The following is a 24,460-nucleotide window of genomic DNA, read 5'->3' as shown; positions in this document are numbered from 1 at the left end:
GGCAGGGGGGTGGGGGGTGTACACGAGCCCCCTCGTCTCCCGATACCCCTTCCTCCTCTCACCTTCTCCGCCCGTATCTCGAGGCGGGTGCAGGCTCCGTTGACGGTCTCGGAATCTCTGCTATGCACTTTTAATTCCACTCGGGTCGGCTGCTGCTGCCTCCGGTTCTCCCCCTCAGCTGCACACCGTCCCACTGGGGCAGATACCACGGCACACCTCGCCCTCTTTGCACCTTCACCTTGGCTAGGTCTCAAGCACCTTCCACTGCCAGTCGGCTCCTCCTCAGCAGGTCTGGCAAAGGGGAGCGGCAGGACTCTACGCCACACCGGGCCACCTCTCACATTCAGGGGCATCCAGGGGCTTCAGTCACACTGTGGATGAGGTTTATGTTGCCTCAGAAGCTGCAGTTACATCACGATATTTCAGGGCCCGGCACAGAGCTCAAAGGGAGACCGCCATCTTGGATGGGCTCTCTAGCGCCCCCTCACGAGCGCTACAATTCCATTTTTCATCAGATTTTAGTGTTCAACTAACAGCTTTCACTCACAAAGAATACACTGGTCACTTCGGAGCTGGCTACAGTTACTGGCAAGGCTTGTGCAGTGTACTAGAACACCATGCTTCACTCACCGGCTACCTAGACAGTGGATTTGTGGTTTCCACTGCTTCCCTGACTTCCTCTACTACTTCTGGCTCGCTGGGGACCCACACCCTTTGCTGACATGGGGGTGTCTGGTCCGACCACTTAACTGGGAGTTCCTTTTCCTCCCCGAGACCCTCAGCTTTCCACTTGCTTCTGGCCTTAGTCTCCCACACTTCCCCGGCTCTGCAATCACAGAAATTAGGCTGATATTTAAATGTTTGCCCAGTGGGGGTATCAGCACAGTACATTAATGCCAAAATAAAAGGGAACGTCTAGTCAAAGTCCTATAAAAATGGGCGACTTTAGACCATCTACATACAGAACTAAAAAAATAAGAAAAACAAGCACACCTGCAAAGGAAAACACAGAGCATGCAGACTTTAGAATAAAAGGGAAATCTGGGTTTGAAGACACGGGCAGACAGGCTAGAATTTCAGAAGCAAATAATGAAGATGTCTTTTATAAAATAGAAAGTGGCTCTTACAAGTCACTACAGCCTTTCAAGCAAGCCAGGAAGACATTTCACATACCTTCAGTCATCCTTTTTCGAGGGCTCAAAAGCATTAAGCTAGGCTTCTACGAGATGCCTTGTGCATCATTGCAGGTGAGCTGGTTGACTGGGTAGAACCAACTCTGCGGTCCGCTGGAGTCAAGTTTCTGGGTCAGTATAGCCCAGACATGGTTCGAGGTGGGAAGCATGGCTCAGGGCTGTTCCTGGAACTTGGGGTTGCTTAGAGAACCTGTCCCAGGTTTCCAGGGGCAAGTGAAGTCCTTCCACGACAGGAAGATTACCAGAGAGCACCTGCATGAATTGCTACTGCCAGTGAGCAGGAGACTTCTTTCACTGTTCAGGCAGCAGGTAACGCCTTGGCCAACAAGCAGTTTCACCTCAAATATGCCCCTGGTACTTATTGCAAACTGACAACCAGACAGCTGGCGGCGTACAATAAATGCATTTTAACACTTCTTGTTCACTTTTAAAGGCATTCCCAGTTTTATTGTTAAAGAAATGGCATTGTGAAAACTAGAATGACTAGCTCTACATATACTAGCTTTTTAGTGAACAAACCGGCTTGACACAAAGTGAAGCCGTACTGCAGCTACACATGCTGCTGGCATGCCAATCACTTATGCACAGCATTAGGTGTCTTAAATGTGGCTGTTGGTAAGTTCAATAATGCAACCAATGGCCGGCAGGCCCATCTGGGTAAAGGCCCCCCTAACACCAGTTTATAAAGCAAGAGTGCTTTCTGAAAGGGAGACTGGTTGACAGATCTGACTTTCATGGTAGAATCGGTTTACTATAGCTCCTTAAATGTAAAAACACATCTGGGAGAATCCTTGTCGAAGATGGAAATCCGTCACCATTACTTGGGATCTAAACCACCACCACCACCACCACCACCACACTCAGTTGAGCCCAGCTTTGTGCTAATCCACAATGAAAATTACAAAACGTGCCAGTACTTCACACAGAATATGGCCACTTACACACACTGCTGGAACACGGGTCGAGGAAAAGCAGGAGTCCACTGGAGTATCACATTTATGCTGTCCCATTTGCTGTGGCCCCATTCGCAGACATTTGAAGGTAAAAGATCTGAGGTGCAACACTCCCCATACCATAAGCAGCGTACTATCAACAGTTCTCACAATTCTGTAATAGCATTGCTTGGGATGCTGAGCCCTGCCCTATCATTCCAGCTATGCAAAGCAATGATCATCCACTTTGTCAGGTCAAACCTGTGGAATCAAGCAGGGGAAGACAATTTCACAAGTCACATGACAGATGGGCTTGTTCAATGCTAACCTAGCTATAATGTGGGTCATAGACCTATTGCCCCACTTCTGATGAAAAAGTTTGATTTTGGCAGTTTATAGGAAAAGTCAATCACCACTGCGAAGTACCTTGTATCTGCTTTTTTCTCCTGCAATGGAGTAACAAAATTGCATAATCAGGTTAAGGCTATGGTGGGACATGTACTACAGCAGTGTGAAAAAAAGAAAACCCACTATACCATAGACATATGGGCCAGAGGTCAGAGCATACACTATATGGCCATCACAGCACAGTGGGTGAGCTTGCCCTCCTCTGCCAGCCAAGAGGAGTACCGGAGTAACGCGGGCGCAGCATGTGGCTGCATTTTGGCACCAAGGAACATTGTACATGTGATGAAACCAAGTTCAGCAGCTGGGGCAAAGTGAACAATTAGGTGAAGCTGGAGGAGGGAGATACAGTGGTTAAGGCCTTGTGGTTTGCATTTGGGATTTGATGCAGAAGATAATAGATCAGATGAACTTGCTGCCTTGCTAGTTGTGAAGAGTGCGCACATCCCATCTTTGGGTATGTCCTTCAACTTAACATCACACAGTGAATCAGCAATTGACAGCCTGTGAGAGGAATAGTTGTGCTGGCCCAGAAAATAAGGGCACATTCAGCTGGGATTATCATGGCAGCAATGTGATGTTCCAATTGTAGTTGCCACATGTTGCCAATGCACAATTTCAAGACCGTACTGGCCACTGGTTGGAACTTTACTTTGCATATGTCGCACAGGCTACAAGAGCAGTGCAATGCCATCAAAGATTGCTGCAACTCACCCAGCATAGCACCAGATTTGGGGGGGATGGGGGGGTGGGGGGTTTGACACAGTCTTTGGCAGCTGCTGTCTAATGTAGTAGACTTTCAAGAGGGCCACCAAGCAGGTTAACTGTCACAATGCACCCCTCAATGAAGTTCACACGCTTCTGTACCTGCTGGAGCAAAACCTGTCCAACACGCTTGCCAGGTTGGAGGGAGGATGACTAGCAGCAAAGATCATAAGGAGCAGAAACTGTAGACATTAAAGTATGCTTTGCTGCAGTAATTGGAACATCAATTGTAGTAAGGACGAAGGTAGCAGGGACAACAACTAACCCACATTTTTCCAGCTACACTGGTAGTGTCAAGCTTTCAACTGACGGCATCAATGGGAGGTACATGACTGAAATCTGTGAAATGTTTTATGAGCAGTGTGGGTGCAGCCTCCAGGAATGCGATGCAGTGGGGTAACTCCAAGTTGCCTCCCATTGGCAGTTTGAACTTTTATTTGCCCAATAGGATTGCCGGTAGATGGAAGCCGGGTGTCATGATCTCTGCTTCCAAAAGGTCAGGGTTTTCCCAACTCCCTTGGAAGCAGATCCATAACCCAGGTTCCGAGTGCCAACCAGTCCCAATTGGGACCTTTTGGACCCAGTCCTGGCGCCAGTGGCACCAGGCTCATAAATATGCCCAGTCCCAGCGCTGGAAGCGCCGGGCTCATAATGCTTGGGTGGACTTACCTGCAGCAGACCATGCTGCTTACTTGCCTGCCAGTTGAGCCTCTGATCCTCTTCTGTTTGGAACTACTTTTCCTGTTGGGTGGGGCAGGAGCCACTCCCTAGATTCAGAACACTGGAACTCTTCTGGAAAGCATGAACTCTTTTCTTACCTAGGCGTGGCTGTGGAAGGAGACACCTAAGCACTACAGGAGGCTATTTAAACCACACCCGGTGGATGAATCTTGCTTTGCGTTATTCTGCATCCTCTGCAGCAGAACGCTCATCGTGTCTTCTGCATCGGATCCTGGGCCTAAGGAAAAAAGGCTTACCATCCTGAATCCAGTCTTCAGCAACACCTATAAAGACAAGAAAGAACAGGTTAGCATTCCGGCATCTGAAAGACAAAGGCTTACCTAATCTTCGTGCGCTCCGGAGGTCTTCACACTGCATTCCGGCATCTGAAAGACAAAAGCTTACCAACTCTTCGCACGCTCCGGAGGCCTTCGGCGCTGCATCCCGCATCTGAAAGACAAAACAAGGTGCGTTTAAAGACATTGGGGAACTTTAATACTCACGTGCCATTACTCCTTTCCACATCTAACCCAGTGGGTATTCCGGCACCCTGCAGCCGCTCCGAACTCGTACCTGCAAAATAAAAAGACAGTTAGAGCGCATCGTGAAGCAGGCAACAAGCGCTTACTTACGTGCTTCCAGGCGCTTCTATTCATCACACGGACTCCATCCTCAACTCACTTCAGCCCGTCTTCCGCCATCGCCGGAACCCTGCAAAACAAGAGACATCATTACTAAAGACTTTAAAGACAATAGAATTACTCGAAACTTACCGTTCGTGCAGTAAACGACGGACAGCAGTCCTCTGAAGTCAAGAGGCCTGCGCTACCTACCCAGTGAAGAAACTGGTTACAGCACCCTGCCCCGAGGCAGATGGAGAGCTCGGCATTCACTTACCTAAGGTGAGAGCGTTAACCTTTGGGGGTCTACAGGAGAGCAAAAAAGGGAAGAGATAGGGACACCCCAATAACCCCAGTTCATTAATCCCATATTTTCTATCTGCAGACATCTCACTCTTGAAGTCAGGCATACAGTGCACAGAGGTCCAGCCCAAAGAGCCAACCGGGTGCTACACATCACCTTTGAAGATACGGTAGTTGCCCAGTCAAGACCGGCGCCTCTGCGAGAATCAGGTGAGCGTTACACCGGGCCTGCCTAGGTTTGATGACTGGTCTCCCCCGCATGATGAGCAGCCCTGCCTGCCATTACTCTTAAACGAGTACCAGCCATCAATCCGAGACTCGCACCGACCTAGTAGGACTTACCAGCAGAAAGCCAACCAACAATAGCCTGGAATAACATCTCACTCAACGTGTGACCTTTTTTGCAATTAACCTGCATCATGCCTGACCTATTGACTAACACTGTAGCTTGTATGTTATGCCGTCCTATCATGCTGCACATCACACTTGCCAACAGCGGATGCCTTTAGGCTCAACTAACTTTGCTTCTTTTTTTTTTATGTCATCCTTTTGCTCATTGCGCTCTGCCTTCACCTTGTACTAATGATTACCGCCGCCCAATGATATGCTCCATTTGCAGCTCGCCACTCCTATGCATTAGGGTATACCGTAGCCTCTTGCCATAATGGACGTGCATTTTGCCATCTAGACATTTCTCAACGGCTACTGCCTCACATCTTGCCGAATGCTTATGCTTCCAATCTTATATGCAAATCACCTCTTTCTGCCATAAACTATTTTGCAAGCCACTAACCGTTGCTTTCCATTATTATTACTGTTCGTGTGGCGCTTTTTGCATGTAACTGCTAAAAACAATGGCATCCATAGGTCATGTGTATTCTGCATTCAGCCATTCCAGTTGATAATCATTACGATTTCCTACGTCACATGCAACCTAGACCTTATCCATGTGTTAGACTATATTACATGCCTTTGTCATGTATGCATTTTGCCTCTGGCAATCATTAGTTATTACTAGCAGTGATCCTCACATCTACCTACCATTGACTTACTATGCCACAACCACTCACCAATGACTACCAATGCATGTGATGAATTACCATATCTTTTCTTTGGCTCTTGCGTTGAATGCAGTCAAGGCCATCCTGACCTATTTTCAACGCCCTTCACACAGGTGCATCTCACTCCAAATAATGTACTCCCGTTGCTTTATAACTATAGGCTTATGAGTCCTCGTCGGCTGTATTATCATACCTTTTTCAGTCCAAAACATGGTGAACTCCAGCACAAGCCTCCTGACATATACCTCTGGGGTCATAGCGAACACCACCATCTTGTGCTCTCCTACTTTGCCTGTACCACTGCCGCAATCAAAAAGTATAAAACCATCAAAATGCCTTGCCCCTCGCTAAATTTAGCCACTGTCAAACCAGTGCTGCTAACTCATAAACCCAACCAAATTCTTACCTCCACTTAACCCTAACCTTATTACTCTCACATCTATCGAGAGTACTATCCTGAAACCTACCTGGCCACTAACTCCAGACCTAGTGATTCAACAAAAGGCCTCTAAGCCAACACCCAACTGACCGTGCTCTACTAACTGTAGCAACCATAGACCCAAACTAATTAAGAGATATATACCATCATCCAATCTGAGCGTCAGGCCAACTACTCAAATCATTCCGTAAAAAAGTCCCAAACATAAATCAAACCAGGATTTCACCGATCAGATAACCCCTCTTCTTCCTTCTAAACTACCTTAAAATAAATCACCACTTATAAAAGGGGCACTTATCAATACCAGATCTATGGTAGCCTATGCAGTAGACATTGCCGACCTTATCATTTCTCATCAACTAGATTTTATAGGCATAACAGAGACTTGGCTACATGCAGCAGCAGGTCCAACTCTCTCCCTTGCTATACTTGAGAACTATGCCATTCTAAGGCTAGATAGAGAAACATCTAGGAGGAGACGACATTGCCTTCATTGCCAAAACCAAACTGAAACTAAGGGTCTTGACACATCCAGCGTTCCTCTTGGGAGAACTTCTGACAGTCAAACTGCCACTTACTGAATCTCGAACCACAACTATGCACCTTATATACAGACCACCTGGCCCTATCTCAACGTTCGAGGAAGCTATCACTTCCCTACTTACATCAAATACGAAACCTATCTCTCAAAAGTATAGTACTCAGACTTTAATCTTGGCCTCAACGACCCAAATGACAGGAATGCCTCTGCACTTGCCAATATCACTGAATTAGGCTTTTCTCAGAATCAACACACCAACACATACCAAGGGAAAAAACCTTATACTGGGTTGCTTATCTCAACTGTGAGACCACAATAACGTCTACCGAACCATGTGCTTGGACGGATTATAATCTGATAAACTTTACTCTTCAAGACAGCCCACAACTCCCGACAAACCTCCAGGCGCCCCCCTTACTCAACAGAAATAAGCACATCAGTGGAAAACGTACTCCCCTTACTCCAGCCTATCAGTAATACTACATCATTGAGCTCAGACCCGGCAGCGCTAGTAGAATGATACAACTCTACGCTAAATCAATCCATCGAGAAAATAGCAAATTTAAAAATGTGCAAAGGTAAACCTCAAGCTCACCTTAACTCTTGTTTCACCCCGAATCTTAAAATCATTCACAACGAAAAAAGGATTGCAGAATCCCTTTGGAGAAACAACCCTACAGAGTTGAACAAGGATAATCTGTCCAAAAACACCTCAAGATATAAAATCGGAGATCCTCCAAACTAAGCGAGATACGTACAATGATAGAATTAACAAAGTTAGCTCTAGTACCAGTTAACTGTCATCCTGAGAGAACTGGAGTCCCCTATTCCCTCAATTGATACTTGCATCAAGGATGTCAGGGCTGGGACAATTGGCAGTGTCTTGGGGGTTTTGGGAGGAGGTAAGAGGGCCCTGGGGAGTCCCATCACCTTGTCCAGGCGTGTTCTCCTTCCGTTTTGCAGGACAAAGGCCCAAGGAAGGAGAACCGCCCAGAGACTACATTGCCCAGCAGGCCGAGCGCATCACGAGCCTGCTGGGAGGAAAAGGATCACACACGCGCTACTGCGCATGTGCGAGCCGCGCCCAGGGAGCAGCGCTCGCAATCCTGACCATCGGCAAGAGAGGACGTGTTGCCCTCGAGCTCCTGCAGGCACGCCTACGCGGGGCACCGCCCGCCAGCTCAACCCCCAGCCCCGCGTACATGAAAAAGCTAAGTACACGTCTTTTTCCTAGACAGCTGATTTATCCCGTGGGAGGGAAACGCGTTACGCGCTGAGGAATATTTCTGTTGACATTTTCGGAAGCACGAAAAGACGAGTTAAACATTTTTGCATGCAAAGCATGATACTAACCCAGAGTTGGAGTTAGCTTGGCGGTGAAGCAACCGCACCTTTAACAGATCTTTAACCCTTTAGGGAACGTTCCTTTGGAACGGCAATTTCGCACGCACGTGCACTGACTTTGTTTTGCTATTTTCAGCTTATTGTTTGATCGGATTGGTGAGACATATCACGCCCGTCAACACGAAAAGGCCGAAGGACCTAGAACTCCACAGAACACTGAGCTAAGTGCTTTAGCACCTCGTGTGCATGTTATTGTTTGTTGTTACTATTGCACAGGGTGAGGTGGGGAACATGCAAATTGCATATTGGTGGGGAGTTACCACGATGTGATGTGAGGTTGGTAGGGTTTGCCTTCATGAAGTAATGAGGGCGAAGTTCATGTGTGAGGAGGCAGCGTGAAAACCAGTCAGCTCTAGAGAATACTGATCTAGGTGTAAGTTGGTTAGAGGCTCCAATACAAAGGCCTCCAAGGAGAATTTCTGAGAGAGTGATGGTAGTGAGAAAGTGTGAGAGCAAAGTCAATGCCAACAACCATCAGCAAGAGGAGCTTTGGAGCCGAGGAGCACGTTTCCCTAAAACCCCCTTTCCCATCCATTGTGATTCCCTAAACCTCTTTCCGGTGATCCTGAACTCCCTCTACCCATCCATTCAACGAACCCTAACCCTCTTTCCCCAGAGGGTTGCGGTGGCCTGTGGTTTTCCTTTCCCAGGTGCCAAGACCCAATGGGGAGGGAGGAGTTTGTGCTGCCTCTGCGCCTGTCAAGAGGAGTGAGGATCTGACAGAATTGCGAGCCCACGTATTCTTTCGGCGCCTAGGCAGCACAATCATGGCAGACGTAGTAGCCCTTCTCCAGGACCTCAAGGCTGAATTGGCAGCAACCAGGCAGGATTATCAGAACTTAGCAGGTCAAGTCCATACCCTGACTATCCAGACTCAGGCCAAAGCAACGCCCTTGCCCAGACAACCCCCGCCAGCCCCAGTACAAGTGCAGGTAGCCACGGAACCATCCCTGCCCCTTGCTGCACCCGAAAGATACCATGGGGACCCACAGAATTTTAACCAGTTTATCATGCTGTGTCAGTTGCACTTTTTGACCAAGCCAGGAGTTTTTAGAACCGCACAAGCCCGCACAGCATTCGTAATATCCTATCTCACGGGGGATGCAGCTTCTTGGGCTACACCACTGGTTCGCAAGGACGATGCCTTATTGTACAACTGGGATACTTTCTTGGATGAATTCGGTAAAATATGTAACCGTAGGGCTGCAACATTGATTAAAGATCGAGAATTGCTGACACTGAGGCAAGGAAGCAGAGACCTGGTTTCGTATGTCACAGCTTTCAATCGATTGGCTGTGGAAACTGATTGGCCCCAGGAAAAGAGAATGGCCCTATTCCATCAGGGTCTAAGGGAGGACCTGAAAGATTTAGTTGCGCAAGTAGACCCCCAACCAGAAGACTGTTCCACCATGATTGATCTGGCATTACGATTAGATCAGAGACAAAGTGAATGTCGCCAAGACCGTCGTAAATGGGACAATAAGCCTATGGTTCGGCTGGACCAACAGAAAAACTCCAAGTCATCCGAGAAGGGAACCGAGGAACCGATGCAGATTGGAACCATACGAGGCCCCTTAACTAAAGGCGAGAAAGAGAGAAGAAGGAGAGAAAAGTTATGTCTTTATTGAGGAAAGTCGGGCCACTTCGTCCGAGAATGCACCAATAAACCATCCACCAAAGGAACCCAGTTGGGAAACGCCCCAGCTCGTCCGTGAGGGGGGGTGAGGGCGAGCGAATCTGAAGATACCCCAAAGATGCTAGCAAATGTTCATCACCCTCCGTCAGCTCACATTATGCTGGCTGGTCATCTGGAAGTACAAGGAAGGCGCATACCAGTGTCACTTATGGTCGACTCAGGGGCCACTGGTAATTTCGTAGACGATCAAGTAGCTAAAAGACTAGGACTTTAATTGGTGACTAAAGTACAGCCAGAACAAGTGAAATCAGTGGATGGATCGCCGTTGGTTTCAGGCCCGATCACTCAGCATACGCAGCCCATGCAATTAAAGTGTGGGAAGGGACATCAAGAAAGTATTGAGTTTGATGCGATTTCTGCACCGCAATTTGGATTCATTTTGGGCCTAACTTGGCTAAGACTCCACAACCCAGCCGTGGATTGGGCCGCAGGAACGCTGCAGTTCTCGTCAAAGCATTGCCAGGCTAATTGTAGTGTGGGGAAGTGTTGTCCCCACTACGTAGGTGGCAGTACAGATGTGGTTTTACCTGAAGAGTATGAGGAGTATCGGGATGTCTTCAGTAAGGTGGCCGCCGAGACATTACCACAACACAGGCCATTTGACTGTCGCATAGACCTAGAAGCGGGCGCTGTGCTACCTTGTAGCAGAATATACGCACTCACAGAAGCCGAGAATGAACACCTGAAGGAATACATCGAAACCAATTTGGCAAACGGCTTCATACGACATTCTACGTCCCCGGTATCCTCCCCTTTGTTTTTCATACCAAAAAAAACGGGAGACCTGAGGACGTGCATCGATTATAGAGCGATAAATCGCATTACCATCAAAAACCGTTACCCGTTGCCCTTAATCCCTGTGTGGTTGGACCAAGTACGAGGATCCACCGTATACACGAAGTTAGATCTGCGAGGCGCGTATCATCTGGTACGCGTCAGAGAATGAGACGAATGGAAAACGGCCTTTCGGACCAAGTTTGGTCTGTACGAATATCAGGTCGTGCCCTTCGGGCTATGTAATGCCCCAGCAGCATTCCAGCACTTTTTAGATGAGGTGTTACGTGGTTACCTAGATGTCTTTGCCATCGTATACATCGATGACATCTTAATCTATTCTCGCAATGCTGCAGAACATCAGGGCCATGTGAAGGCTGTTCTACAGAGGTTACGGGAACATAAGTTGTATGCCAAGCTTGAGAAGTGCCAATTTCATCAAACCACAGTTGAATTCCTAGGATTTATCTTGTCACCTCAAGGCATCACAATGGATCAAAAGAAAGTGCAGGCCATTGCCAACTGGCCCTCTCCGAGTTCAGTGAAGGACATTCAAACGGTGTTGGGATTTGCCAATTTCTACCGCCGGTTTATTGACGGTTTTGCCAAGAAGGTCCAACCCATTACACAACTACTGCGAAAAGGAGTTCCTTTTCAGTGGAACGAAAAGGCTGAAGTAAGTTTTCGCACTTTGAAGGAAGCGTTCGTGACAGCACCAGTGTTGCAGCATCCGGACCCTTCTAAGCCTTACGTCATAGAAACCGATGCATCTAGTTATGCGGTGGGTGCTATTCTGTCGCAGCGCGACAACAATGGGCAATTACACCCAGTCGCTTACTACTCGCGAACATTGTTACCGGATGAACAAAATTATGTTATTGCAGACAAGGAATTGTTGGCTATTAAGGTGGCCTTCGATGAGTGGCGTCATCACCTCATGGGAGCCCATCATCCTATTACCATCTATGCCGACCATCGTAATTTACAATTCTTGAAATACGCTAGGGCGCTTAGTCCGAGACAACTCAGGTGAGCCATGCAGTTCTCAGAATACGACTTTGTCTTCACATATCGACCTGGAGTGGAAAATCGAAAGGCAGATATACTCTCTAGGTATCCGGAGGCAAATTCGGCTCTATCAAAGACCATAGAAGAACCCAAACCAATTGTGGACCCGGCACGAATAATCGGAAGTGTGGTGGTAGACGCCATATTTGAAAAAATCCGAAAAGCCATGTCAGCGCAAGATCTGGTGCAATGGGCTAGCAGGAGTCAAGAGCAAACTATCAAGGAGGGGTTGCCATTTTACAAATCAGCGCTATACTTACCTACTATACCGCTTCGACAACAAGCCATCAGGTGGTGCCACGACTCCCCTTTCGTGGGTCATCCTGGAACACTGAAAACCAAGGAGCTAATCATGCGTCATTTTTGGTGGCCTAGTGTACAAAAAGATGTGAAGCAATATATATCAAGATGTGAAACCTGCTTAAGGAACAAAACTGAGCACAGAAAACCTGCAGGTCTGTTGCAACCCCTTCCAACTCCTCCGGCACCATGGCACACGGTATCGTTGGACTTAATTGTCGAATTACCACCAAGTCAGGGGTTTTCAGCTATACTGGTTGTTGTGGACTACTTAACTAAAATGGCTCATTTTATACCATGCAAAGGCACACCAACAGCCAGCATGCTACCAAACTTGTTTTTACAGAACGTGGTACGGCTTCATGGTATACCGTATGGGATAGTTTCAGATCGAGGACCTCAATTTACCTCGCGATTCTGGCAGGCTTTTTGCAAAACAGCAGGGATTGAGATTCGGTTGTCCACCAGTTACCATCCTGCAACTTATGGTCAAACCAAGAGACTTAATCAGACATTGGAACAATATTTGCGTGGTCTGACTCAAGGAAAAGAACACGAATGGGCAGAAGTAATTTGGCTGGCCGAACTGGCTTACAACGCCGCCGTACATGCATCAACTAAGGTCACCCCATTTTATTGTGTTTATGGCTATCACCCACGATTTCAGCCTGTGGCACATGAACCAGTGCCCGAAGTTCCGGCAGTCAGGGAGAGACAGAAACATTTGGAAAGCATCTGGCAAGCTGCGCAATGCAGTCTAAATCTCGCTAAAGCAACTTACAAACACCATGCTGACAAGAAAAGGAGACCAAGTCCTCCATACCAGGTGGGGGATCAAGTGTGGCTTTCGACACGCAATCTTCAGCTACAGGGCTCCCGCAAATTTAGCCCTCGTTTCATTGGCCCATTTCCGATTAAAGCTCTGGTTGGTCCTGTGGCAGCAAAGTTAATCTTAGCCCCATCCATGAAGATACACCCGGTGTTTCACATCTCATTACTCAAACCAGCCCCAGTTTCCATAACATCCAAGAAACCCCCACCGGTCTTGAGAGATGGCATCCCTGAATATGAAGTCCATAACATCCTAGACTCACGCCGTAGACAGGGATCACTCTGGTATTTGGTGGACTGGAAGGGGTATGGCCCAGAAGACCGCTCATGGGAGCCCGCATGTAATATTCATGCTCCTCGGCTCCTCCGCCAATTCCATGTGTTACACCCCACTAAACCAGGACCTGCTGGAGGGAGGGGGAGTACTGTCAGGGCTGGGACAATTGGCAGTGTCTTGGGGGTTTTGGGAGGAGGTAAGAGGGCCCTGGGGAGTCCCATCACCTTGTCCAGGCGTGTTCTCCTTCCGTTTTGCAGGACAAAGGCCCAAGGAAGGAGAACCGCCCAGAGACTACATTGCCCAGCAGGCCGAGCGCATCACGAGCCTGCTGGGAGGAAAAGGATCACACGCGCGCTACTGCGCATGTGCGAGCCGCGCCCAGGGAGCAGCGCTCGCAATCCTGACCATCGGCAAGAGAGGACGTGTTGCCCTCGAGCTCCTGCAGGCACGCCTACGCAGGGCACCGCCCGCCAGCTCAACCCCCGGCCCCGCGTACATGAAAAAGCTAAGTACACGTCTTTTTCCTAGACAGCTGATTTATCCCGTGGGAGGGAAACGCGTTACGCGCTGAGGAATATTTCTGTTGACATTTTCGGAAGCACGAAAAGACGAGTTAAACATTTTTGCATGCAAAGCATGATACTAACCCAGAGTTGGAGTTAGCTTGGCGGTGAAGCAACCGCACCTTTAACAGATCTTTAACCCTTTAGGGAACGTTCCTTTGGAACGGCAATTTCGCACGCACGTGCACTGACTTTGTTTTGCTATTTTCAGCTTATTGTTTGATCGGATTGGTGAGACATATCACGCCCGTCAACACGAAAAGGCCGAAGGACCTAGAACTCCACAGAACACTGAGCTAAGTGCTTTAGCACCTCGTGTGCATGTTATTGTTTGTTGTTACTATTGCACAGGGTGAGGTGGGGAACATGTAAATTGCATATTGGTGGGGAGTTACCACGATATGATGTGAGGTTGGTAGGGTTTGCCTTCATGAAGTAATGAGGGCGAAGTTCATGTGTGAGGAGGCAGTGTGAAAATCAGTCAGCACTAGAGAATACTGATCTAGGTGTAAGTTGGTTAGAGGCTCCAATACAAAGGCCGCCAAGGAGAATTTCTGTGAGAGTGATGGTAGTGAGAAAGTGTGTGTGAGAGCAAAGTCGATGCCAACAACCATCAGCAAGAGGAGCTTTGGAGCCGAGGAGCATGTTTCCCCAAAACCCCCTTTCCCATCCATTGCGATTCCCTAAACCTCTTTCCGGTGATCCTGAACTCCCTCTACCCATCCATTCAACGAACCCTAACCCTCTTTCCCCAGAGGGTTGCGGTGGCCTGTGGTTTTCCTTTCCCAGGTGCCAAGACCCAATGGGGAGGGAGGAGTTTGTGCTGCCTCTGCGCCTGTCAAGAGGAGTGAGGATCTGACAAAGGATAAGACATGGTGTACTAATATTCAAACTGCTTTGTCCAAAAAAAAATCTCTTCTACAAGAGAAAATTGATATTAAAAAACAAAACCTAACTAATGAACATCTGGCGCAAGTGTCGTGGACGGTTCCCACAAAACCTTGCAACTGATTCAAATTTGCCCCGGTATCTATTCACGAAGTGGATGTCATAATAGCCTCCCTCAAACCTTCCAGATGCCAGGGAGACACATGCCCAGCAACAGTAATCAAAGAGGCAGCTAGGGACCTAGCCCCCTTCATCACTTCCTTAACCCTTAAGTTCCAAGGACGAGCAATCTCATCCTTGATATTACGTTAGTGTTGCCAAGGACGAGATGGCTCGTCACTTTGTGCGATCCCTGCACAGCAGGGATCACACAAGTGAAATTCCAACGGCCGGGCTATGTGAAGAGACGTTTCCTCCTCACGACCCGGGGGTTGGATTTCTTTCAGCTTCACATCAGCACACGTAATGCGTGCTGACCTGAAACAAAGTCATTTTCACTGCAGCAGTCATTTTCAGCTGCTGCAGTGAAAAAAGAAGGTGACTTTCCACCTTCCTCGATCTGCGGCACTATTTTGCCGTTTAGATCGAGTGAAGTGTCGTTGGAAAGGGGAGACACTCCCCTTTCCAACAACACTTTTTGAAGCATTGCTGGGCGCGGATTGGCCACACTGCCAGGGCTCCCTGGTGGGGAAAAGCTGTAACACAGGCCAGCCAGAATTTCAGGACGGTTTGATGGGATGTCCCCGGCCTTGGATATCCATTTACCATGTGGCTGTATCATCCCCAAGCACAGCTGCAGCTTCAGGCAGCCCCGGCAGGGTCTCCTTCCCTCCCCAGAGTGAAATTCTGTAACGCAGCCCAGCCAGCGCTCCAGGATGGTCGGGGGTGATGTCCCTGGGCGGCTGTCTCCCATGTGGTTTGACCGTCCTCAAGCCCAGCAGCGGGTCCAGGGAGCCTTGGCAGGGTCCCCGTCCTTTCCCACAGGGAGATGTACCGCAACCCAGCCAGAGCTCCAGGGTGGCAGGGGGTCATATCCCTGGCCTTGGGCGGCTAACTCCCATGTGGGTTGAACATCCCCAAGTCCAGCGTTAGTTCCCGGAAGGCCCGGGACATTCCCGGTCCTTTCCCGAAGGGACAAGCTGTAACGCAGGCCAGCCAGAGCTCCAGGAAAGTCAGGGGTAATGTCCCTGGCCTTGAATTCTTGGGCGATTCGCGCAAGTCAGATCTGTGGATTCCCATGGGCGTCTTCTTTTCGGAAATGAATGGGGTTCCCCGTTTCCCTTGGTGGCTTTGACACCCCAGGCCCAAATCTGTAGGTTGTCCACAAGAGCAAAAATCCTCAAAAATCAGCTCTGCCGAAAGATTTGGGGTTACCAGTGGTTTAGCCTTTTCCCTTTGCGCACAGGTAGGTGCACCCACACATGTGAGGTACCGTTTTCATCGTGACACCTGTGGGAACACGGGATGGTAGGACATTTGTTGTTTGGTTTTCATAACGTTTTGACACATTTGCTGCTGCACTTTGTCACTCGACCTTTTCATTTCCCAAATGTGATCTACATTTAGTCTCTGCTTTTGGCACTATACACTTTTGTAACCGGTACAAGTCACCTACCCTTCAAAAGGTATGCCTGTGCTCTTTCAGAAAATGTTTGCATGCCCTTCCTCATTTACACATGCTAAGTACGTCTGTTTAGGCCGTAAACATAAACATCCTGTGTACGATGAATCCGTTTTTGGCTTGTGGTATTGTTTTGTGACACATTACGAAAAATGTGTGATTACCTAACTGGAAGAGTCAGGGGTAATGTAGCAGAGCAATGCTTTTCTCAAAATTCACACAAGCCATTGCCTTAACGGGCCAACCATGTCCACCACATACCTATTTTTCTGTAATTTTCCTAATTTTTCCCCAAACAAATGGAACTTTTCCCTACATAGTTGTCGCCTGACCTGCACAAATCACCCCTTCCTAAACTTGGAATTTTGTCTACTTTTCAGAAATGTATGCCTTTATTCAGCTTTCCTACCCCTTCCATTCCGTCCACCCATGTCCAATTGGAAAAAATGGCCAAAACCGCCTACCTCTCACAAAATGGCTGGTAACTATATCAAAATATGTTTTTTTTGGTTTCCACTTAAACTGTTCTTGAAAGCCTGGAAAAGTAGTGAATTCAGCACACCAAACCATTTGTTCCTAGCACTTACAAGGAAAAAACCACAAGCTTCTTCGTACATCATTTTAATGGCATTTTCTGAAAAAAATCAAACTGTTCTCTCTTTTTGGTTATTTTCTCTCACCCCCCATACAGCAAACTAGGATTCCTTGATGTCATTATGACCACCTACATGTGGGGAGAAAAAGGGCAGAATTTCGCCAAAGATATTTCATGTAACAAAAGAGTTACAAGGGATTGAATGGCGACATACCGAAATCACCAAAAAAGGCCTTGGCACTGGGGGCGGGGGGCCCTTGGCAGTTAACAGGTTAATCAACTCTTCATTTAACTCTTGTACAGTCCCCACTGATCTAAAGGACGCATGGGTCCTCCCCTCTCCTGAAAAAACCTAATCTAGACCCCCCCAACATTCCATCTAATTATAGACCAATTACAACAGTCCCATTTCTCAATCTTAGACAAGGCTGCTTACCTACAGATACAGACTTACCTTGAGGATAATAACCTTCTGGGACTCCACCAGTCAGGTTTTAGAGCTAAACATGGCACAGAATCTGCTGTCATTGATCTGAAAAATCAAATAGACGAAATAAAGGACAAAGGAAAACTTGCCCCCTCCTCCTTTTGGACTGGTCTGCCGCTTTTGATTTAGTGGATCACAAGGTGCTATGTGAGCATCTGCCTACAGCTGCACTTTTTTCTCCTGAAGCTACATCCTGGATCCAATCCTTTTTGGACAACCGTTCTAGGAGAGTCTTCTCACTGTCTGCATCAGCAGAGCCTACTCCCATCACCTGTGTGGCGTACCCCAGGGCTTGTGCGTTTCTCCTACGATGTATAATATTTTCACAAAGCCTCCGTTTGATGACCTTGACCATCTGGGGTTCCATGTAATAATGTCGCTGTGACAAAGTCGTCAGGTTCTGGCGACTTTTTCCTAGCTACCAAAATTCTTTCCCCAAATATTTTAGGAGGGGTATAATTATATAATATTAGCTCCAGTCCTAGAATATTTGGGGAAAAGTGTTTGATAGGCTGGAGGGTGCATCAGAAAAGCATTTTTATTTTTTTTTTTTATTTTTTTTTTTAAAGTCGCCAACCTGAAGACTTTTCAAGGTGACATTATTGCCCGATACCCAATCTGGGTGTCACCTACAATATCTCATTCCGATCTCTGGTGATTATGACATCGACTCTATTCTGTTGAATAAAATTTACCTCACTGTATAAGCATGGATGGCCTTTGTCTTAATGACGAAAAGGCAGTTCCTTCTCATCGGCTGGCCAATAAAATTAAATGAATTAAGCAACCAGTTTAAATAATTTAACATTGACGGTATCAATATCAAAGTTTCCAAAGGAGGTAAAAACTTTGGACTTCTACCTCGACTCAGCATTGATGCTACAGCCTCGGCTACAGCTTACACATGTAAATTAATCAACGCTTGCAAATCTTTCCTCTCTACAGAAAGTTGAACTACCTTGCCAACAGCACTAATCCTCTTGAAAACATAATGTTAATAAATTGCAAACATTGCAAACAACGCGATAAGAACTGCCCTAAGCATTCCTAGAACGCAGCACATCTTGGATGCCAGACGTAACACTAAATGGCTTTCAGTCAAGTATGGAATTAAATTCAAATCACTAACCTTTACCCACAAATGTCTATCTAATGCACTACCAAATATTTAGTGGACAAATTCTCAAAAAATACATCAGATCGTCCTACCAGAACCATGCACTCACATTGCCTGAAGGTCCCTAGACAAAAACTCAAAAAAGCAGGGGGATGGGAGGGGAGTAGCTTTCCTGTTATGGCAGCTCAGTTGTGGAACTCCCTGCCTGTAGCCTTAAGATCTGACCCATCCTTCTACAACTTTAGAAAAAAGACCAAAAGTTGGCTCTTCTCTCTAGTTATACAACTTGCATTAGTCCGATACCCTTGTTAATATCTGCCCTCGTGTACGTATTTGGAAATGAAAATTGTATACTGACAATGTAATGTAAATCGATTATAATGTTATGTAAATATATATCTGTTATACTTTGGAACCTGTTCTAAACAACGATGTAACCAGTAAAGTGCCCAGATACCCTTGGGTTTGGTGTGTTGCGTTATACAAATAAACTGAAGACACCTTGAATACAAACAAGACATCAACCAGAGCATACAGTCGAACATAAACCTGAGAGATGCTGGATGTCCATTTTTAGCCACCAACTGTGGAAAGGGATTATAACCCAGGACGGTATTGATAAAGTAAGTGGGCCAGTATGGCCAGCTGCACTTGAACGTTGCTATTGAATCACCTCGCTGCACCCAATTTACAAGTGTTCAGTCAAAGAACTTTTAGTGCCACAGGGACTATTGTCTCCACCAGCTGGAGAAGCCTTGCAGGGTAGTTTAAGAAAACATCTGCAGGTGTACTGTAAATTCTGTGCTGATAGGAACCCAATTGTAAACTTGTAAATAACTGTCACCAAGGTACACCATCCAACCAGAAGTTTAAAATCCAACAAGAATTCCTGGCTGTGCGCTTATATAGCAGGTCAAAGACTTAGTTCCTTTGACAATCATTACAAAATCTAAACCTTACCAGCAGGGACATTATTTGATCTCCCGCCAGACAATTCTGTTAATAGTTTAGGCATTTGAAGGACAGGGTCGGACTGGGGCATAACATTGTCTTGGGCACCAATGAAAAAGTGGCCCACAGTTGCAACTGGCAATTCATTCCTTTTGTGACTGAGTAGTACCCAAGGGAGACGTTTTTGATAAAATGTGATGCAAGTTCTAATGAGATTTCTTTTTCTACGATGTTCTGCGGTCGAGTATTGAACAGCATTTTATATTCTAAGGTTATGTAACAAAGTGAATCCATTCAACTAGATTTTTTATGATGTTCAACAGGTCGGTGTAAATAGCTTTTATTTTGTTTAATTGTATTTTTAAACTTATGAGACATGCTGCCTTTGGCATTTATAAAATTGAAGTCATTTGATTGTGGAAGCCTATGCTATAACATCTACCCATAGTTAGCACACAAGCTCGAATGACTGACTTGTGACCCGGTACATGGCAGACGCTAAAAAGTGGAGAGGGGGATGGTGGGGGGGTCATGGTGCGTGTGGTTGGGAAACAAGGCTGCAGTACTGACAAGAGGTCCTGACGAGTTGCTGACTTCCTGAAGACAAAATCCCTTCACCTTTCGCGCCAGTACTGTCGAGTCCTACGACTGTCATGCTCATAACTGTCACTTGTCAAATGGTGGCCGCATAAATTGGGTGAAGACCACTTAGCGCACTGCAACAACCCCACTCCGACAGGAACAATCCCACCGTTTTCCTTTAGAATGCAGAAACTGCCTTCTTCTGCCACATAAGGATAATGACGGTTTCCTCTTCATGAGACAACCTGCATGCCCCCCTGCTACACCATAGGCACTGCCTCTGTGGGAGATTTCACAGAAGCCCAACCACCCCTGACTTGGGGTTGGGCGTCTGCCCCTCCGACCCCCATGGCCTGGCCTCTTCCACTGCTCCTTGAGGACACCACCAATGCCTCAGCCAGCCCTCCGACTAGAAGCCCAACTATGAGCAGTGTCTGATGTAACTGAACCGGCACCAATAAATCGCAGGAGGTTCCCACCTTTCAGAATCTATCAGGGGGGAATCCTCTTCGTGCTGGAAGAGGAGATTCTACTTTTCATCTCCTCCCAATTGCTTCTCTTCCCAGCACCTGTAGTGTGAGATTGCAGTCATTAAGAAAAATGTATGGATATTTTGGTTCTCTGGTCCACTAGTTTACAAAACCTCACTTCTCTGCACTTAGCTAGGAGACAAACGGATCACACGCATATTAAAATTTATTTTGAACATTGCTAACTACAGTTCCAATGCAAGTCAAACGCAAACAAGAGTTCATACGCTTGTCCCATAAACTCGCTCTGCTGATCCAAATGTTGAAAAAAAACACACAATCAGAAAAGCTGAAAGAAACTGTAGCTAAGGATACATTACGTACCTCTGCTGCTCTGGTTTAATCTCAAATAGTCTCAGGTCTCGCCTCTGCTTGGCTGATAAACCTTTAGCCACTTGTTTCTTCTTCCTTTTCTTTTTTTTGCGGCTGTACTCCATAATCACAGCTTTGCGGTTCAAACGTGTTTGGATTACTTCCGGTCCTAAAGACGGCATGCTACGCTTGAGGAAAGCATTGACAAATGCTTCAGCCTCCTTTGTTCCTTTTGGCTGCAAAAGAGGAGGCAAGGCCAATGTGTAATTCATCTTACGTACAATAATTTTTAAAAAAATGTTAAAAAAAAAGGAAAAGATAAATGTCAAATATTAATGATTACAAGGAACACTTCTTTCAGAAAAATATTCGTGTTTTCTTTCAAAAACTTTACATAAACATTTCCCACTATAATGGCAATATTGAAAACATTTTCAAAGCAAGCTGTGACTTTCAGTATCCCAGTCAAGCCCCAGTTATATCCTAAAATGCCACGCTCCACATGGGCTACTTGCACCTATACAATAAAAGTATTGAAGAAGCATTTTCATTATTTTAATGGACATATGTACGTAGAGCGACAAATTACAGGCACGATAAAGCAACTTTAGTTTTGATGTCAGATTGTCTTTAGATTTACATGTTCTAAGAAATACCACCAAGCATTAAACCACCAAGCATTAAAGAACTGCAGGAAGGAAGCGTTTTGAAGAGCAAAACCCAATTAACACATTCGGATCGAAGTAAATAAATCGGTCATGGAGAACCTCAATCCCATTTTAAGCGCTATGAAGAGAAGTTTTAAAGTTCTGATGTATTGGCATTTAAGAAGTCATTTAAAGCATGTCTAACAGCTTTGGCATGTATATAATTCCTGTTTCCTACAAGAAGATGGAAAAAAAAAAATCAGAGCCCTAAATTGCAGGTTAATACCAAATTACCTAGGCTGAAGAAAATACAAAATAAAAATAACACGATAGATGTAAAGCACAGAACATGGCTGTATAAAACATGTGAATGTCTCAACTAACAATTAAAGGAATATACACTAACTCTTGAGAAAAGTACTATTACAAAATACTTAAGGTCTCCTATGTGAATGTGAATTGTAAACACAACCTTACTCTAAAACATGCAAACAATGTCCCAAGCAGGTGTCTGGATGGGCGAGGCTGTGCAAAATCCTTTCCATTCCTATTAAGTAAAGTTAAAACTCTAAAGGAGTGATCTCTAGCGCAGGTAAAATATATATGGGCCTGATACACATCTATCGTAGCCACTGTTCTCAATACCCACTGTATATTTGACAACACTATGAAGCCACTAGCCATGTCCTTAGGCCATTCCTACTGTATATTTTACACTACCGGCCTTTGCACACCCACACTAGAGATGTTTCACCCCTTAAACTCCTTAAACACTTTGTAGCTTTTTTTTTTTTTACACGTTTTCCCCACAACCACGTGTATGTTCACAACATACTACAGATGTCTGCGGTTATTTGTAGTTGTTAGATACCCGCACTTATTGGGAAAAACAGAAGAAAATAAATGCTTCCCTGCCAGGCACTCACTAAGTCCCTGCACTCTTCTGTGCCTGCTCCCCCCATTCCCCCTCATCTCTCTAGTCATCTCCCCATTTCTCCTCAACACACATTATTTCTGTGTGATGCACTTTCATTCCCACCTGCAGTTTCTTTTTAGCCACGGATATCCTTCTGTATAACCGCGGCTTTGGAAAATCATTGCTAACTTTGTCCCTAGCCCATCTCCAACGCCTGACATGGTTGTCCCCCCGTTCCCTCCCCAAACCACTATCCTGATAGCATTTCACTGTTTTTCCACCTCCCAATGGCATTTTTATGCCTTTTCGTGATCAGGTAGTCACGGGTATACAGCTTGTGTCCAAGAGAAAAAAATATTTAAACTAAATAAAATAAAAAAGATGCCCGCTTTTTCATTCCTGAAAAGACACTCTGCTGCAATGCACCATGGGCGATAACTATAATTTTGGGGGGGGGAAGGGGCAACCCATCCAACGTCAAATACTTTTAAAAGTATTGGACGCAAACAACTGCAGACGCCCCACAAAGGTTCCTGAGTCCATGCTTCGTGCCAATGTTGTTTCGTACCCAGGTCAATTCGTCCAGCGATTTTGGCTGTGCACACGGGCAAAGGTGGTCCTTTTTTGTCTATGGGGAAAATGAATGCAGAATAGTTCGAAACTTTTTTTTTTTTTTAACAGATCTTTCCCAAAATGTCCAGTCTTGAGTGGGGACTGCATACAATTTCTTTTTCTTTTTATTTTATTACAAACTTTAAAAAAAGAAACCTACTTGTAAACAAGCCAAGAAGACAGTCAAAAAATAAACAAAGACGTTTCTCACATCAAAAGTAATCAACTAGAAACGATATCACATAACTAGAGCAACTGCCTTGTTTTTCAAATTAAATAGTTTTCAGAGAGGAACTTCGCATGAACAAGATCTTCTCAGTCTTTTCATCTATTATTTTGCCTTAAGTCTCTCGTTTAGATGTTCTAAGAAGAAAACCAGGGCAAATATCAGTTTATCATCATCTCCTTCATGCATTTTCGCCCACCACTCTTCAGCTGATCTTGTAGAGTATTTCTCAATTTCCTCCCCCATAAATCTTTTTTCGTTCATCTCTCAGTTTGGGACAGAATATGTTTTAGAGACTCGCCAATTTCATCACAAAATCTGCAGAGTTTCTCAGTCTCTTGACCTTCTAATGTTCTATATTCGTTGTCTTTTGTTCTAGATGCATTTAGTCTGAACTTGATAAAGATGTCTCCATCTTTTACCCGGGAACCTCATCATGTATTTCAGTAGAACATTTAGCTTTTTTGCTTCAGCTGGAGAGTTCCTTATATGGCCATGCTGGTTTCTTAGCTGTTGAGTCTCGATCCAGTCCTTTCCGAACAGTTTCTTTTTGACTGCATTCGGATTCCGAATTTTCTTTGTCCGTATTCAACCTTGTGAGGATCTCCTTGCAACTTAGTTTCCATTTCTCCAGGAGATCAGCTTTCTCAGGCTTCATAGAGTTTGTTAAACTCCTGAATTGAGCACAACATTCTTCATCTCCAATCTATAGAGAGGATCAGTGTGTTCCATGTTATTATTGCATTCATTGAGGTTAGATTCATCTCAAATCTCATGCATGTTGTCGGGAAACCTCTAGGTAGTTGGAGGATCATTCTCCATATTATGTGTTCACATTTCTGCCAAAACCTGAAGGAGCATTCAAGTACTGTTTCGGCTCCATACGTCAAGGCCGGAACAACTTTGTTTCTATAGAATTGAGTTACAGGTCTTAAAGAGTATGTTCCATATTTCATATGGATCCTAACCGCCTGAGCCGTTAACTGTTAACATTTCGACACCAATCTCCTGGTCATTGGTTCATCATTTATGCTTGAATTCATTGTGATTCCCAAGTATTGTGTCTCGGTCACTACTTCCAATT

At 45.9% G+C, this 24,460-nt stretch overlaps 1 protein-coding gene across 1 annotated transcript in view; it reads right to left on the bottom strand.

Moving 5' to 3' along the window:
- Positions 1-24,460, bottom strand: part of POP4 (POP4 homolog, ribonuclease P/MRP subunit) — a 298,865-nt gene that overhangs the window by 202,287 nt on the left and 72,118 nt on the right. Inside the window, exon 3 of the mRNA XM_069607073.1 lies at positions 20,988-21,211. Within this exon, the coding sequence (XP_069463174.1) occupies positions 20,988-21,211 (224 nt within the window). The remainder of the gene's footprint in view (positions 1-20,987; positions 21,212-24,460) is intronic.

This window comes from Ambystoma mexicanum, chromosome 1p (genome assembly GCF_040938575.1).
Source record: "Ambystoma mexicanum isolate Mex_15411 chromosome 1p, UKY_AmexF1_1, whole genome shotgun sequence".
Lineage (NCBI taxonomy): Eukaryota > Metazoa > Chordata > Amphibia > Caudata > Ambystomatidae > Ambystoma > Ambystoma mexicanum.
This window is presented reverse-complemented; position numbering and strand designations above follow the sequence as displayed.